Source organism: Pseudophryne corroboree, chromosome 6 (assembly GCF_028390025.1).
Source record: "Pseudophryne corroboree isolate aPseCor3 chromosome 6, aPseCor3.hap2, whole genome shotgun sequence".
In the NCBI taxonomy this organism is placed as follows: domain Eukaryota; kingdom Metazoa; phylum Chordata; class Amphibia; order Anura; family Myobatrachidae; genus Pseudophryne; species Pseudophryne corroboree.
The window spans coordinates 111440211-111455831 of record NC_086449.1 but is presented as its reverse complement, the minus strand read 5'-3'; the positions used below and the strand labels follow the sequence as shown (position 1 = coordinate 111455831).

The following is a 15621-nucleotide window of genomic DNA, read 5'->3' as shown; positions in this document are numbered from 1 at the left end:
CCCCTGCTGTATTGTTCTCTCTGTATTGTATTGCAACGGAGAACAATAGATTAAAGGCGTATGCTAATAAACCTTGGTGCACCTAGGCGCAGCAGAGAAGGCTAGATGAGCGAGGCTCCAACTGCAGGTAGTCAAGAATTGAAACGATCACTCTATACTGACGACATGCTGTTCTTTGTAGCTAACCCTGCTGTCTCCATCCCGGCCATTGTAGATGAAATCAAACGTTTTAGCTCCTTTGCAAGATATAACACTAATATACAAAAATCTAAAGTTCACCCGGTCACGCGGGCTGACTTTCTTCTTAGTGACCACTACTGAGTACCACTTTTCATGTTAATTTATCTAAATTGAAACACTTTGGTATTTTTATAACTCCCTCTATACATAGAATTTATTTAGCTAATTTTCCCGTTGTCATTGATAAGATTATTCAGTCTACTTCACATTGTATGAATTTACCCCTGTACTTGATGGGGAGGATAGCTAGAGTCAAATATATTCTATTTCCTAAACTTAATTACCCCTTGCAAATGCTCCCTTTGGCTCTTTCAAGATCAGATGATCTTAAATGCACAAAAGCCTTTTTGAAATTTGTATGGAACGGCAAAAAAATAGAATCTCCAGGATGAGATTGATACAACCAAAGTGTAGAGGAGGCCTGGGCATACCAGATATTCAGACGTTTTCCAAGGCAGCAGATTTTTGTTATATTTCCGACTGGTGTTTATATTTGAATTGCTTCACCAACCTATCACTGGAGGAAGAGCTTTTTTCACCTTACGCCCCTCCCCTAAGGGTATAATGACCTATGTCTTTTTTAGAGACACGTATAAGGTGTGGTTGACTATTAATAAATGTTTACACACTGACCCACATTTTTTGAAATATTTACCATTTTGGCCTGGGGCAACCCTGATTTCTTAAGGTGGGTACACACTGGCCGATATATCGCGGGTCCGTCGGCCAGTGTGTACGGGCGATATGTCTGTGAACTCCGTCATTCACAGACATATCGCGTCAGCCCCGCAGCACAGCCGACGGCCAATATATCTAACGATATATTGGCGCATCGCTGTGTGTGTGCGGGCGACCAGCCGGCTACTCGTACACATGCTGCGGCGGCCGGCAGTGATTGACAGCTGAACTGGGCGGGCATGTGTACATGCCCGCCCAGTTCATGACGTCAGTCCCCGACGGATTGGGCAGTGTGTATGCACAGCACACTGCCCGATCCGTCCATAGATATATCTGCAGATCAATTGATCTGCAGATATATCTATCAGTGTGTACCCACCTTTATAGAAAGATAAAGGTATCTCTGCTATCCGAGATATCTTCGACCCAGGGGGCACTATTTAATCTGTCACGCGCTTTCAGCTGCCCCAGGCTGCAGGGGAGAAATGCATTAAAGTCAATTAAGCAGATTTGACTGCACCTCCTCATGCACCTTAAAGAAACCATGATGGGAGTCAATCCACTGCACCTACTGTGAGTACTGGTACGCACCCTTGTCATATTTTACAAAGATACCACTAAATATGTTTTCTAAATCTTAACAATGTAAGTAAGGGATGACTCTTGCACCTTAACGTCTAAGAAATTACTGAAAGAAGACCACATTTTATTTGTTTCTTGATTTCAGTCATTGATAGATGGTTTATAAGAGGATTATCAAGCCAGGAAGGAGAACAGAAAGACAGAAGAGGAAGATAGCAAAGGTGATTTGAATTTCACCTCCTACTGAGTCACTGGGACTGCTGTCTACTATCCCAAGGGGCTTTCTTAGATGGTGTTCACTCTACTCTCTGACAGGAAGACTGGGGGGGAAATGGAAAGATTTAAGATGTGTATTCATCTCAGCCACTAGTAAAGCATCCAGAAAACTAGGTAGACGATTCAGAACACTTTGAAAGCGGAAGAGTTCTCTGACTATTTGAAGCATTGTGTCCTGTACAGAGAGGTATAGTGTAAGGGCAGTGTGCTGTACTGTACATAGAGGTACACAGTGTGGTGTCAGTGTGCTATACTGTACATTGTGGTGGAGGTGTACTTTACAGAGGGGTACAGTGAGGTGGCAGTGTGCTGTACTGTACAGAGGGGTGCTGTGTGGTGGCAGTGTGCTGTACAGTGTGGTGTAGGTGTACTGTACAGTGAGGTACACAGTGTGGTGTACAGTACAGTGTGGTGGAGGTGTACTGTACAGAGGGGAACAGTGTGGTGGCAGTAGGTTATACTGTACAGAGGGGTGTTGTGTGGTGTCAGGGTGTTATACGTTACAGAGGGGTGCTGTGTTGTGGCAGTGCGTTATACTGTACAGAGTGGTACAGTTTGGTGGCAGTGTGTTATACTGTATAGAGGGGTACAGTGTGGTGACAGTGAGTTTTACTGTACAGAGTGGTGCTGTGTGGTGGCAGTGTGTTATACTGTACAGAGGGATGCAGTGAGGTGACAGTGTGCTCTACTGTACAGAGGGGTACAGTTTGGTGGCAGTGCATTGTACTGTTCAGAGGGGTACAGTGTGGTGGCAGTGTGCTGTACTGTACATTGTGGTGCAACTGTACTGTACAGAGGGGTACAGTGGGGTGGCAGTGTGCTGTACTGTACATTGTGGTGCAACTGTACTGTACAGAGGGGTGCAGTGGGGTGGCAGTGTGTTGTACTGATAGAGGGTTACAGTGTGGTGGTAGTGTGTTGTACTGTATAAAGGGGTACAGTGTGGTGGAAGTGTTCTGTACAGAGGGGTACGATTTGGTGGCAGTGTGCTGTACTGTATAAAGGGGTACAGTGTGGTGGAAGTGTTCTGTACAGAGGGGTACAGTTTGGTGGCAGTGTGTTGTACTGTATAGAGGGGTACAGTGAGGTGGCAGTGGTCTGTACTGTACACTGTGGTGAAGGTGTATTGTACAGGGAACTGACAAACAGAGCATTCTCTTGACTACGTAAAGTGGTACAGAGTAGAGGCCAATTGTACTGGTACAGCGTGGGTTCAAAATGCAGAATGTTTATGGAGAGCCAAAGAACAAAATGAAAGGTAAGCGAAGATTGTGGGATGTTTTCGATTAAATAAGCGGATGCGCTATATGCACCTGGTTATCACTTTATGCTCCAAGCGTGTCCCGCTGGCATAACTGGCCTTATTTATAGCATACTGTAGCTTTGAGATTTAAAAAATGATTGTATTTTATTTCTTTTTTTAAACAAAGAATTAGTGGCTGTAGATCATATTACTTATTCTTCATGCTCTCAATAATAAATGTTATGTAAAGGGTGATGGGTTTGTTAGGTGACAGATGTCTCTATGGAGGTGTACAACCTGCAGTAATTCTCCCTATGGTCGCTCCTGTGAGGAGTACCGGTGAAGGTAACACATACCTATTTGTACGTCCTCAGGGTGCGGTGTAACCGATGATGATGGTGATGCAGATGACTATGAGAATGTGAGCAACATTAGGAGTATACCAGCTGTTCCAGCAAGAGAGAAGAAGGGGACTGAAGCCACTGGCAGGAGGGAAGACCTGCAGCTAAAATGTAAAGTATATATTATTACACTAACTTACAGTACTAAGGGGGTCATTCCGAGTTGATCGCTCGCTGGCTACTTTTAGCAGCCGTGCAAACGCTATGCCACCGCCCACTGGGAGTGTATTTTCACTTTGCAGAAGTGCGAATGCTTGTGCAGCAGAGCGCCTGCAAAATCTTTTTGTGCAAAACAAGACCAGCCCTGTAGTTACTCTTCGCGTGCGTTGATTCTAACGACGGAGGGACGGCTTTTGACGTCACACACCCGCCCAGCGAACGCCCAGCCACGCCTGCGTTTTTTCAGCCACGCCTGCGTTTTACCAAACACTCCCTGAAAACGGTCAGTTGCCACCCAGAAACGCCCACTTCATGTCAATCTTCCTGTGTTCGGCCGTACGACTGGAATGTTCATTAGAAACCCACGATGCTCATTGTACCCGTACAACGCGCCGGCGCATTGCGGTGCATATGCATGCGTAGAAAAGCCGAATTTTAGCCTGATCGCTGCCATGTGAACAACGGCAGCTAGCAATCAACCTGGAATGACCCCCTAAGTTGTCTATTGTCGTTGCATGGGTATACATTCTGAATCCGTTGCATGCTGTCTTTATACTGTCTCAGTTCTCAGAACCAGTTTTTTGTCCTTGCGATGGAAAGTTGTTCCTGCTGTATTTTAGTTTTTTTTCCTCGTTTTATTGAAGCCTTGAGGTATTGCACATTTCGAGCTCCAAGTTCATCTGTACTTCCGCTCTTTGGTGACTGGCTACCTTACTGTGGGGTTCCTATATCTGCAGAAGTGAGGGCCCCTGGGCGGATATACCTTTTCAGAGGATTATATGGAAGAGTAACATAGCATTTCAGCTACATCATATATTGTTAACACATGGGCATTATTTAATATACACAGAGGAAGTGGGATATTTCTTCCCAAGGACACTGGGTCTCTTTATTACCAGTGTATAGTACCCCACTCTTGTTCCACTTCCATCCATCAGTTGGCTTTGAGCCCAATTTCATAGAATCTCTCTTATTACATTGCAAGCCAAAATCTGTATTCATTTATATGTTTTATTAAAACATTTTTTTTATTTAAAAAAATAAATATTTCTCTAGACTGCTTCTTTTTATTTGCAGTTAAACTTTTAATTGCGCTACTTTCCATGAACTTTGTTTGCTCTCAGTCCATACTGCGTTTCCGATTCTTTTCTTCTGTTGTAGAAATTGAGCTTGGTCGCTTTCTTAAATAGTTCTGCGGGTCCGTGTACAGTAATGGCATACCGTCTGTGCTGCATCTCAGGACGTGCTCCCATCTGATAATACCATTGTGTAGCCTCACTCTGGGCAGTCCTGGAGGTAAATTTACTAAGGTGGGAGTTTTTTTAGAAATGGTTATGTTGCTCATAGCAACCAATCAGATTATGCGTAACCAATCAGATAATTAATAGAATGTGATTGGTTGCTATGGGCAACATCACCAGTTCTAAAAAACCTCCCACCTTAGTAAATTTACCCCATACTGAGCTGCCATCTTTACACATAGGTGCAAAAACAGACTCAATGATATTGCACAATTCTAGAAACTGCTTTGCTCTATTGTGAATGGCCCCCCATCAGCCTTAATGTGACACAGTCATTAATGTGTTTTTCAGGCCTGGCTAAACCTGGAAACTTCAATGATAGAGGGAAAAACCATAAAGAAAATGTTGGTGAGAACAGAGTGTGCCTACATTAACTTATGCCAAAAATGTCCGCACATATATTCTTCCAGTCAGTGTACAAGTTGCTCCGTTTATTTTTTATCTGTAAAAACTTGTTTTTCTACTATAGATAAATGCATTTGACTAAAGAGTTACATGTATGTTTTATCACTACTGGGGACTGTACTCATATTCCTGTATGCCTTATGTTTTATTGCCAGTGACGCGGACAGTCCCAACGTTTCATCCACCAGCTATAGGTGAGAAGTTTGTCATGCGGGGTGTAGGGGGAGAATGGGAATTATTTGTATAGGAAGTTAATGGTTGTGTTGTGTGACTGGGGTGTTACCAGCGTTTCAACTATGCATTGCTGTAACCCCTCCCCCCTACCCCATCCTTAGATCTATGATCTATCCAAGAGTCTTGATGGCACCCTTAGGGCAATTCCATGAAAATCTGGACGTAGAACCTAAAACATAAAAGTCAACACAGGTACAAGATGTTAGCATTATTAATCAGTTGGGGTGTAGTACGGCTGACCGTCGGTCTCCTGACCGCCGGTCAGCTTACCGACGCCGGGATCCCGGCGTGGAGGGGCGAGTGCAGCAAGCCCCTTGCGGGCTCGCTGCGCTTGCCACGCTGCGGGCTCGGTGGCGACCTGCGGTCACCACGGGTTCTATTCCCACTCTATGGGTGTCGTGGACACCCACGAGTAGAAATAGTCCCTGTTGGTCGGCATGCCAACCATCGGGACAGTGACCCGTCGGGCTGGTGGAGGAGGTCATGTGACTGTCGGTCAGCTGACCGGCGGTCACATGAATACCACCCATCAGTTGAAGTGCTCTATTTAATAGAAGAAAATCATTTTGATTTGTGATATACTGTACTTCATATTAGGGCTCTTTAATCTATATGTTCACTGAATGAAAACAATATTATGTAGAGGCTTTCATTCATTTGCATATAAAGCAATGAAAATAAAGGTGTTTGATTAAATTATCTTATAATACTTCAATGTCAGGGCTAATATAATGGAAATAAGCGCTGTGTATGGAGAAGAGTAATTTGCTGTAATGTGTATCTATCCCCACATTATATACACAATTATATCTGGTGTTTGTATTGTTCTGTTGTGTATGTGTTGTATACCGGTATTAGGCCAATTATTTTATAATTTTTATATTTTGCATATTTTTTTTTGTATTGTATAATATAATAAATGCCCTTTTTTTATTGATATTTATTGAGTGGATTATGGATATTTCCATATAATACTGGGAGAGATTATAGATTTAGAACTATATTGGTAAAAAAAAAACCATAAATATATAGGTATTACCTATCAAGGAGATAAGTGCAGTGAGATATCTCTATACTTCTATTTATATATCGAGAGGGCGTGTGGAGCCCCCTCACTGTCTCTCACAGCAGCTATTTTCTTTAATATTGGGGGTAAAGCACAGCCCTCGTTTAAAAACTTTTCTGACTTTTATACAGGTCCCTGCGGCCGCAGCATCAACCCCCCCCCAACTAGTCACCACTGGCCGGGCCCCCCCCCCCCCCCCCCGTCCAGGATACCCAAGGGCCAGGGATGAAGCCCGGCGCTGTCCCCACCATCCGTGGCCTGTGGATGGTAGGCTAATAGCTGTTGATTGTGTAAAAAAAAGTATAAATAAATAGTGTATTTTGCTGTGGAACTACAGGTCCCAGCAAGCCTCCCCCGCATGCTGGTACTTGTGGCTCTGCCTGATGCTGAGGCTGCAGTACCTGTATAAAAGTGTCCCCCGGCTGCGGCATTATCTCCCTGGCTAGTGGAGCCCGATGCTGGTTCCAAAAATATGGGGGCCCCCTACGTCTTTCCCCCCCGTATTTTTAAAACCAGGACCGGTCCAAGAGCCCGGTGCTGGTTGCTTAAATACGGGGGGAACCCCAGCCAATTTTTTTATCTGTATTTTAGCAACTAGGAGCGGCTCAAAGAGCCCAGGGCTGGTTATGCTTGTGGTGAGGACCTGCTTGTCTTTTTTTTTTAACTCTTTATTTACTTTTATTATTATTATTATTATTACATTTTATTTATAAGGCGCCACATGTGTTTCGCAGCGCCGTACAAAGGACAGTACAGGGGACAAAACATTGCATTACAGTAAATAAATAACAGAAATAGAGTACAGGTAACAGAGCACCACACATTCTCAAGACATAGTACAGCTAAGATGTAAGTATTGAGGGAGTGATCATCGTACTACTAGAGGCTGGTGGTCATAGATGGAGATGAGCCTTTACTAGCAGGATAAAAATGGTCGTTGAGTAGGGGAGAGCTGTGAGTGAAATGTGTTGAGACGAGGGCTTAGATAACAAGAGGAAAGAGGGCCCTGCTCTGAAGAGCTAACAATCTATTGGGGAGGGGCGACAGACAGATGACAAGAGGTGCAGGCAAGCGGGAGGTAGCCTGATGGCAGTATGCAAGCAAAGCTGAGATGTTCACGGCATGAGGCAGGGGGTGGAGGCGCGGCTTCAGCTCTGAGTTATGCATTAGAAGGGTACGCTTTGATGAGTAGGTGGGTTTTTAGTGCCCGTTTGAAGCTTTGCAAGGTTGGGGAGAGTCTAATGGAGCGGGGGAGCGCGTTCCACTGAAGGGGTGCAGCACGGGCAAAATCCTGAACTCGTGCATGGGAAGCAGTGACCAGGGCGGTGGAGAGGCGACGGTCATTAGTCGACCGTAGGGGGCGGGAGGGAGTATGAAGGGAGAGGAGGTTGGAGATGTAGGGAGCAGTGGAATTAGAGATGGCCTTGTATGTGAGGGTGAGGAGTTTGAAGAGGATTCTGTAGGGGAATGGGAGCCAGTGTAGATTTTGTTGAAGGGGAGTGGCAGATGTGGTGCGGCGGGAGAGGAAGATAAGCCTAGCTGCGGAGTTCAGGACAGATTGGAGGGGAGCAAGATGGGAGCAAGACAGAAGCATGCACGAATCTTACTGATCTGTGCATGCTTCTGTCAAACTCGCTATTCACAAACTGGTCTATTTCTGGTGATTTTTGGTAATGTTTGGTGTATGATTTGAACAATCGCACCCTATTACTTTTGTGGTTTTGCTTGTTTTCAGTGGGAAAACATCTGGATGCGATTTTTCCCTTACAATTTTTGGTAAAGGCTGAAAACATGCAATTTTGTGCATTACCGCACCCTATTACATTTGTGATTTGCGGAAAATGTGCAATTTTGGCACGTTTTCCAAAATCATTATCTATTATATCTAGCCCTAAGGGTGATTCCATTATCGAAAGAGTTAAAAAAAAGTTTTATTATTTATTCAAATATTGAGGTATTACCTCAAAATTCAGATTTATATTAAAGTTTCTAAATACTGTACAAGCAGATCTTTAAAAGAGGTTGATCCTATAATTTTTTTCCCAGGTCGTAATTTGAGGTAACGGAATCACATTACAGATGTGTTATCAACTAGTCGCTATATACCATATGAAATGAGACACCTGGCGCAAGTCCGTCGCCATGTCCCGTGTGGCTCTGCTAGCACCGGGTGTGTTTTTTACCCAAATATGTGTCTGACTCTTAGTCATAATGCTATGCAGCTAGAAAGCACCAGGAGACTGTGCTGATTAATTGGGTTGTGGCCGCTGGCGGCCGGGATCCCGGCAGTTAGCATCACAGCCGGGGGGATTCCCCGGGATCCCGGACGCAGAATGCCGGTGGGGGGGACTTGCACAACTCACGAGTGGGAATAGTCCCTTCTAGTCAGCATACCGGCTATCAGTATTTTCATTGTTAGGGATGCAGGGGGAGGTTATGTGACCGTCTGTCTCTAGACCATTGGTCACATAACTACATCCCGATTAATTTGTCATGTGACACATGCATGGCCGCAACTAGGGGGGGCTTGGGGGGGGGGGATGTGACCCGTGCGCCGGATTGGAGAGTGTGTGACTGTATGTGAATAGGTGTGTGACTACATATATGTATATATATATGTATATGTGCTTGTGTGTCACTGTATGTGTCACTAGCATTGGGTATGTGTGACCGGCAGTCAGGAGACCGCCGGTCACAATACCGGCGGCAGGATCCTGGAAAGGCCGGAAATGGGGGCGAGAAAGGGGGGCGAGCGCAACAAAGCCGACCAGTGGGATTTTCAGTTGCCGGGATCCCAGCGTTGGTATTAATACCTCCTGACCGCCGGTCACATAAGCGTATCCCTGTCCCTATAGTCGTGGCTCCATCTGTGCTTGGGCACGCCCGCCCAAGTGCGTCTAACGCTGAGAGCGTCTCCGTCCGGAGATGCTGACAGATGTTATAGACGCTGATGGAGACGCGCCGCATTCAGTAGAATGGGAGAGCGTCTCTGTGCACTCCCGGCGTGGCTAGGAGGACATGCCAGGAGTGCATGCCTGCGTTGGAGCGCGGCTCCATCTGTATGTATTTATACAGGTGTGTGATTATATGTATGTATGTGAGTGATTGTATTTGCGCGTGTGTGTGTTTAAGTGTGTGACAGTATGTAAGGTGTGTGATTTTATGTATGTATCAATGTATGGTTATTATTTTATTTTTTCTTTATCCATAGCCCAAATAAATAAAAATAAAAAGTATGAAAATGCATAGCTATCCCCTTTGCCCTTACGGAGTTGGGAAGGGAATGGCCCACCAAGTTAATGGCTTGCCCTGCGTGACAAAACTCCTGGTTTTGGCCCTGATACTTGTATGTTTGTGTGTGTCTGAGTCTGTACATGTAGCACAATGGAACTTGGCAATGAAAAATATACGTTATGGTAAGAACTAACCGTTGATAACGGTATTTATCCTAAGTCCACAGGATAACAATGGGATATAATGAAGCGAAAGCAGATTTGCACCAATCAGTCAAAGCTTTTCCGGCCCTCCAGCATGCAACGGGCCCGTCCATATATCTCCGCCTCCTTGCTCAGGCAAATCAGTTGTATTCCAAAGCTCAAGGCAGGAGCATCATAGCTAGCCTTAATCAGGTGATAAGAACACCCATGCACACCCTTCCGTACAAAAAGGAAGAGGTTAGTGGGAGTAAAAGGATCCTCAAATCAGGTGCGTCAGGGTGGGATCCCTGTGGATCCTGTGGACTTAGGAGAAATACCATTATCAACGGTAAGTTCTTACCATAACGTATATTTCTCCGGCAGGGTCTACAGGTTATCCACGGGATAACAATGGGATTTCCCAAAGCAATTTAGTGGTGGGGACGCTCTTGATTGGACAGGAGAATCCTTTGCCCAAATTCAGCGTCATGAGAGGCAAAGGTATCCAAGGCATAATGTCTAATGAATGTGTTAATGGAAGACCATGTGGCTGCCTTACATATCTGTTCTCCTGAAGCACCACATTGTGCTGCCCATAATGGACCTACCTTACGAGTAGAGTGAGCAGAGACATTAGCCGTAACCAGGAGATCAGCCTGAGAATATGCTTCTGAAATCGTCATCCGAAGCCATCTTGCCAGTGTCTGCTTATCAGCAGGCCATCCTCTCTTGTGAAATCTAGAATGAAGAGAGAATCTGTCTTTCTGATGGCACTGACTACAATTTCTTCATTAAGATGGAATTTAGACAGCACCTTCGGAAGATACCCAGATCTAGTTCTGAAACTGCTTTATCTGGATAAAAAATCAGAAATGGGGAACGACATGATAATGCCCCTAAATCTGATACTCTTCTAGCTGACGCCATAGCCAGTAGAAAGATAACTTTAGCTGTCAACCATTTAAGATCCACTTTATTAAGTGGTTTAAACAGGTCAACTTGAAAGGCTTTCAGGACTAGACTTAAGTCCCAAGGCACTGTAGGAGGAACAAAAGGAGGTTGAATGCGGAGCATTCCCTGGAAAAAAGTATGCACATCCTGTAAATTGGCAATTTTCTTTGGAACCATACAGTCAATGCCGACACTTGCACTATCAAGGAAGCCACCTTCAAACCTTTATCCATTCCTGCCTGAAGGAATGCTAAGACCCTGGAAACTCTGAAAGCCTTAGGGTCCATTTCCCGTTAACTGCACCAATGAATATAGGTTTGCCATTTTCGGTGATAAATTCGAGCTGAGGAAAGTTTCCTTGTTCTAAGCATAGTTTGAATTACCTGTTGTGAGAATCCTCTTGACTTCAGGATAGAGGTTTCAAGAGCCACGCCGTCAAAGACAGTTGATCCAGATGTCTGTGATAACAAGGACCCTGCATCAGTAGATCTGGACGTTGAGGGAGCAGAAGTGGAACATCCATCGACATCCTCTGCAGATCTGTGTACCAATGTCTTCTGGGCCAAGCCGGAGCTATTAGTATCATGGCACCTTTCCCTTGCTTTATCTTTCTCAGCATCCTGGGTAATAGGGTGATTGGAGGAAACACATAAGCTAGATGAAAGTCCCATCTCACCGACAGGGTATCCACAAAGATTGCTCTGGGATCCTTTGTTCTTGACCCGTATGTGAAACTTTGTTGTTCAGACGGGACGCCATGAGATCTATCTCTGGCAACCCCCACTTGTCTACTAGAGTCTGGAAGACCTCCAGGTGTAGAGCCCATTCGCTTGCCTGAATGGAGTGTCAACTGAGAAAGTCCGCTTCCCAGTTTAGGACTCCCAGAACGAACACTGCGGACAAGGCTGGATGATGAAGTTCTGCCCACTTTAGTATGTGACTTACCTCCTTCATCGCTTTTTGGCTGCGAGTTCCTCCCTGATGGTTGAGGTACTCTACCGCCGTCGCAATGTCCGAGCGGATCTGGACTGGTTTTCCCCGAAGAATGTCCTTTGCTTGAATCAGTGCCTTGTATATGGCCCGAAGTTCCAATATGTTTATTGGCAGGCAACTTTCTTTTCTGGTCCACTGCCTCTGAAAACAAAACCTTCCTGACACTGCTCCCCAGCACTGGAGACTGGCGTCTGTCATCAGAATTTCCCAATCTGATATCCAAAGGGGTCTCCCTGTGTCCAGATGGGATGTCTGTAACCACCAGGCTAATGACCTTCTTACTTTTATCTTAAGAGACATGGGGGTAAATTTACTAAGATTCGTAATTTCCGAAAAAAGGTCAAAGTTCAATCACGAATGACATCGACAGTGTAAAACTGCAACTTTTTGAATTGATTACGATGGATTTACTAAGCTGTCGTATTCGGGTTTTTCTTTGCTTCCGATGTCGATGTCATTCGTGGTTTTTTACCTATTTTTACGGCAGTGATTAGCAAAACACTGCCGACTTTTTTTACAATCAATCTCGGCCGGATCTGTGTGATCCGTGCTGGGGTTTATTTTTTTTTGTTTTTTTAATTAAACACTGTAAAATAATTAAAAAAAATGTGTGGGGTCCCCCCTCCTAAGCATAACCAGCCTCGGGCTCTTTGAGCCGATCCTGGTTGCAAAAATATGGTGAAAAAAATGACAGGGGTTCCCCCATATTTAAGCAACCAGCATCGGGCTCTGCGCCTGGTCCTGGTCCCAAAAATACGGGGGACAAAAAGAGTAGGGGTCCCCCGTATTTTTAAAACCAGCACCGGGCTCCACTAGCTGGACAGATAATGCCACAGCCGGGGGTCACTTTTATACAGCGCCCTGCGGCCGTGGCATCAAAAATCCAACTAGTCACCCCTGGCCGGGGTACCCTGGGGGAGTGGGGACCCCTTCAATCAAGGGGTCCCCCCCCCCCAGCCACCCAAGGGCCAGGGGTGAAGCCCGAGGCTGTCCCCCCCCATCCAATGGGCTGCGGATGGGAGGGCTGATAGCCTTTGTTGTAAAATAAAAGATATTGTTTTTAGTAGCAGTACTACAAGTCCCAGCAAGCCTCCCCCGCATGCTGGTACTTGGAGAACCACAAGTACCAGCATGCGGCGGAAAAACGGGCCCGCTGGTACCTGTAGTACTACTACTAAAAAAATACCCAAAAAAAGACAAGACACACACACCGTGAAAGTAAAGATTTATTACATACATCCACACAAACATACATACATACTTACCTTATGTTCACACGCAGGTCGGTCCTCTTCTCCAGTAGAATCCAAGGGGTACCTGTTGAAGAAATTATACTCACGAGATCCAGGGGTCCAGGCTCCTCGGGAAATCCAGGGGTAATCCACGTACTTGCATAAAATAAGAAAACGGAAAGCCGAGCCACGAACTGAAAGGGGCCCCATGTTTTCACATGGGACTCCTTTCCACGAATGCCAGAAAGCCACTCTGACTTCTGTCTAAGTGGGTTTCTTCAGCCAATCAGGGAGTGCCACGTTGTAGCACTCTCCTGATCGGCTGTGTGCTCTTGTCCTCACTGACAGGCAGCACACGGCAGTGTTACAATGTAGCGCCTATGCGCTACATTGTAACCAATGATGGGAACTTTCTGCCCTGCGGTTGACCTAAAGTGACGTCACCGCTGAGCAGAAAGTTCCCAGCATTGGTTACAATGGAGCGCATAGGCGCTACATTGTAACACTGCCGTGTGCCGCCTGTCAGTGAGGACAGCAGCACACAGCTGATCAGGAGAGTGCTACAACGTGGCACTCCCTGATTGGCTGAAGAAACCCACTTAGACAGAAGTCAAAGTGGGTTTCTGGCATTCGTGGGAAGGTGACCCATGTGCAAACATGGGTCCCCTTTCAGTTCGTGGTCGGGACACCGTTTTTTTTTTTTATTCAAGTACGTGGATTAACCCTGGATTTGCCGAGGAGCCTGGACCCATGGATCTGGTGAGTAGAATTTCTTCAACAGGTAGCCCTTGGATTCTACTGGAGAAGAGGACCGACCTGCGTGAGAACATAAGGTAAGTATGTATGTATGTGTGTATGTATGTAATAAAATTATACTTTCACGGTGTGTGTGTCTTGTGTTTTTTTGGGTATTTTTTTAGTGGTAGTACTACAGGTACCAGCGGGCCCGTTTTTCCGCCGCATGCTGGTACTTGTGGTTCTCCAAGTACCAGCATGCGGGGGAGGCTTGCTGGGACTTGTAGTACTGCTACTAAAAACAATATCTTTTATTTTACAACAAAGGCTATCAGCCCTCCCATCCGCAGCCCATTGGATGGGGGGGGGACAGCCTCGGGCTTCACCCCTGGCCCTTGGGTGGCTGGGGGGGGGGGACCCCTTGATTGAAGGGGTTCCCACTCCCCCAGGGTACCCCGGCCAGGGGTGACTAGTTGGATTTTTGATGCCACGGCCGCAGGGCGCTGTATAAAAGTGACCCCCGGCTGTGGCATTATCTGTCCAGCTAGTGGAGCCCGGTGCTGGTTTTAAAAATACGGGGGACCCCTACTCTTTTTGTCCCCCGTATTTTTGGGACCAGGACCAGGCGCAGAGCCCGATGCTGGTTGCTTAAATATGGGGGAACCCCTGTCATTTTTCCCCCCATATTTCTGCAACCAGGATCGGCTCAAAGAGCCCGAGGCTGGTTATGCTTAGGAGGGGGGACCCCACGCAATTTTTTTGGCAAAAATAAGCACTTTCCCACCCCTTCCCACTGATATACATGCACGGATCTCATGGATCCCTGCATGCATCTCAAATCACGGAAAAAAAAAGCAGGTCTGTTTTTTTTTAGGACTTTTTTACGAGTTGTAATTTTTCACGGCAGTGTTTTGTGTTTTTTTGCTTTGCACTTCTTAGTAAATGACCGAGATTCATATCTAAACAGGCGTAATTTGACCGATGGTGTATTCATTCGTAATTTTTTACCTGAACTAGCAAAAAATTACGAATGCCCTCATCACTGCCGTGATTAGTGTTTAGTAAATGACCGAGATTAACCGAGATGACACTTTGAAGAAAAAACGGCATCTCGGTCAAAATCGGGAGCTTAGTAAATATACCCCTAGGTCTGTGTTTTTATCGTCTGATGCAACCCATTCCATTTGGCAAGAATCAGACGCTGCAGAGACCTCGAGTGGAATTGTGCATACTCCACCATGTTAAATGTTAACACCATCAAACCCATCACGCGCATTGCTGCGTGAATGGATACCTTTTGACTGTGTAACAAGTCCTGAATCCTTGACTGGACCTTGGCTTTCTTGTTCAGAGGTAAACTTACTCTCTAAAGACCTGAATCCAGTACAGCCCTCAAGTTAGTCATCCGTTGTGACGGAACCAGAGATGATTTTTTCCAGTTTATGAGCCACCCGTGGTTCTGCAGACACGTTATTGTCTGTTGCAGATAACATAAAAGCAAATCCTGCGTCTGTGCCAGGATTAAAAGATCGTCGAGGTATGGAAAAATTCTTATCCCCAGCTGGCGGAGATAAGCTGCCATTACCACCATAATCTTGGTAAATATTCTGGGGGCTGTGGCTAACCCAAAAGGTAGGGCATGGAACTGAAAATGCTGTTGGAAGATAGCGAACCTGAGATAGCACTGTAGGGACAGTGCTATAGGAACA

At 45.6% G+C, this 15621-nt stretch overlaps 1 protein-coding gene across 1 annotated transcript in view; it reads left to right on the top strand.

Annotated features, from left to right (window-relative positions):
- Positions 1-1929: 1929 nt before the first annotated feature.
- LOC134934923 (CD209 antigen-like protein E) overlaps positions 1930-15621 on the top strand; it is a 90658-nt gene continuing 76966 nt past the window's right edge. The window contains exons 1-4 of the mRNA XM_063930251.1: positions 1930-3034; positions 3394-3531; positions 5172-5228; positions 5441-5479. Coding sequence (XP_063786321.1) covers positions 2995-3034; positions 3394-3531; positions 5172-5228; positions 5441-5479 — 274 coding nt within the window. The 5' untranslated portion in view covers positions 1930-2994. The remainder of the gene's footprint in view (positions 3035-3393; positions 3532-5171; positions 5229-5440; positions 5480-15621) is intronic.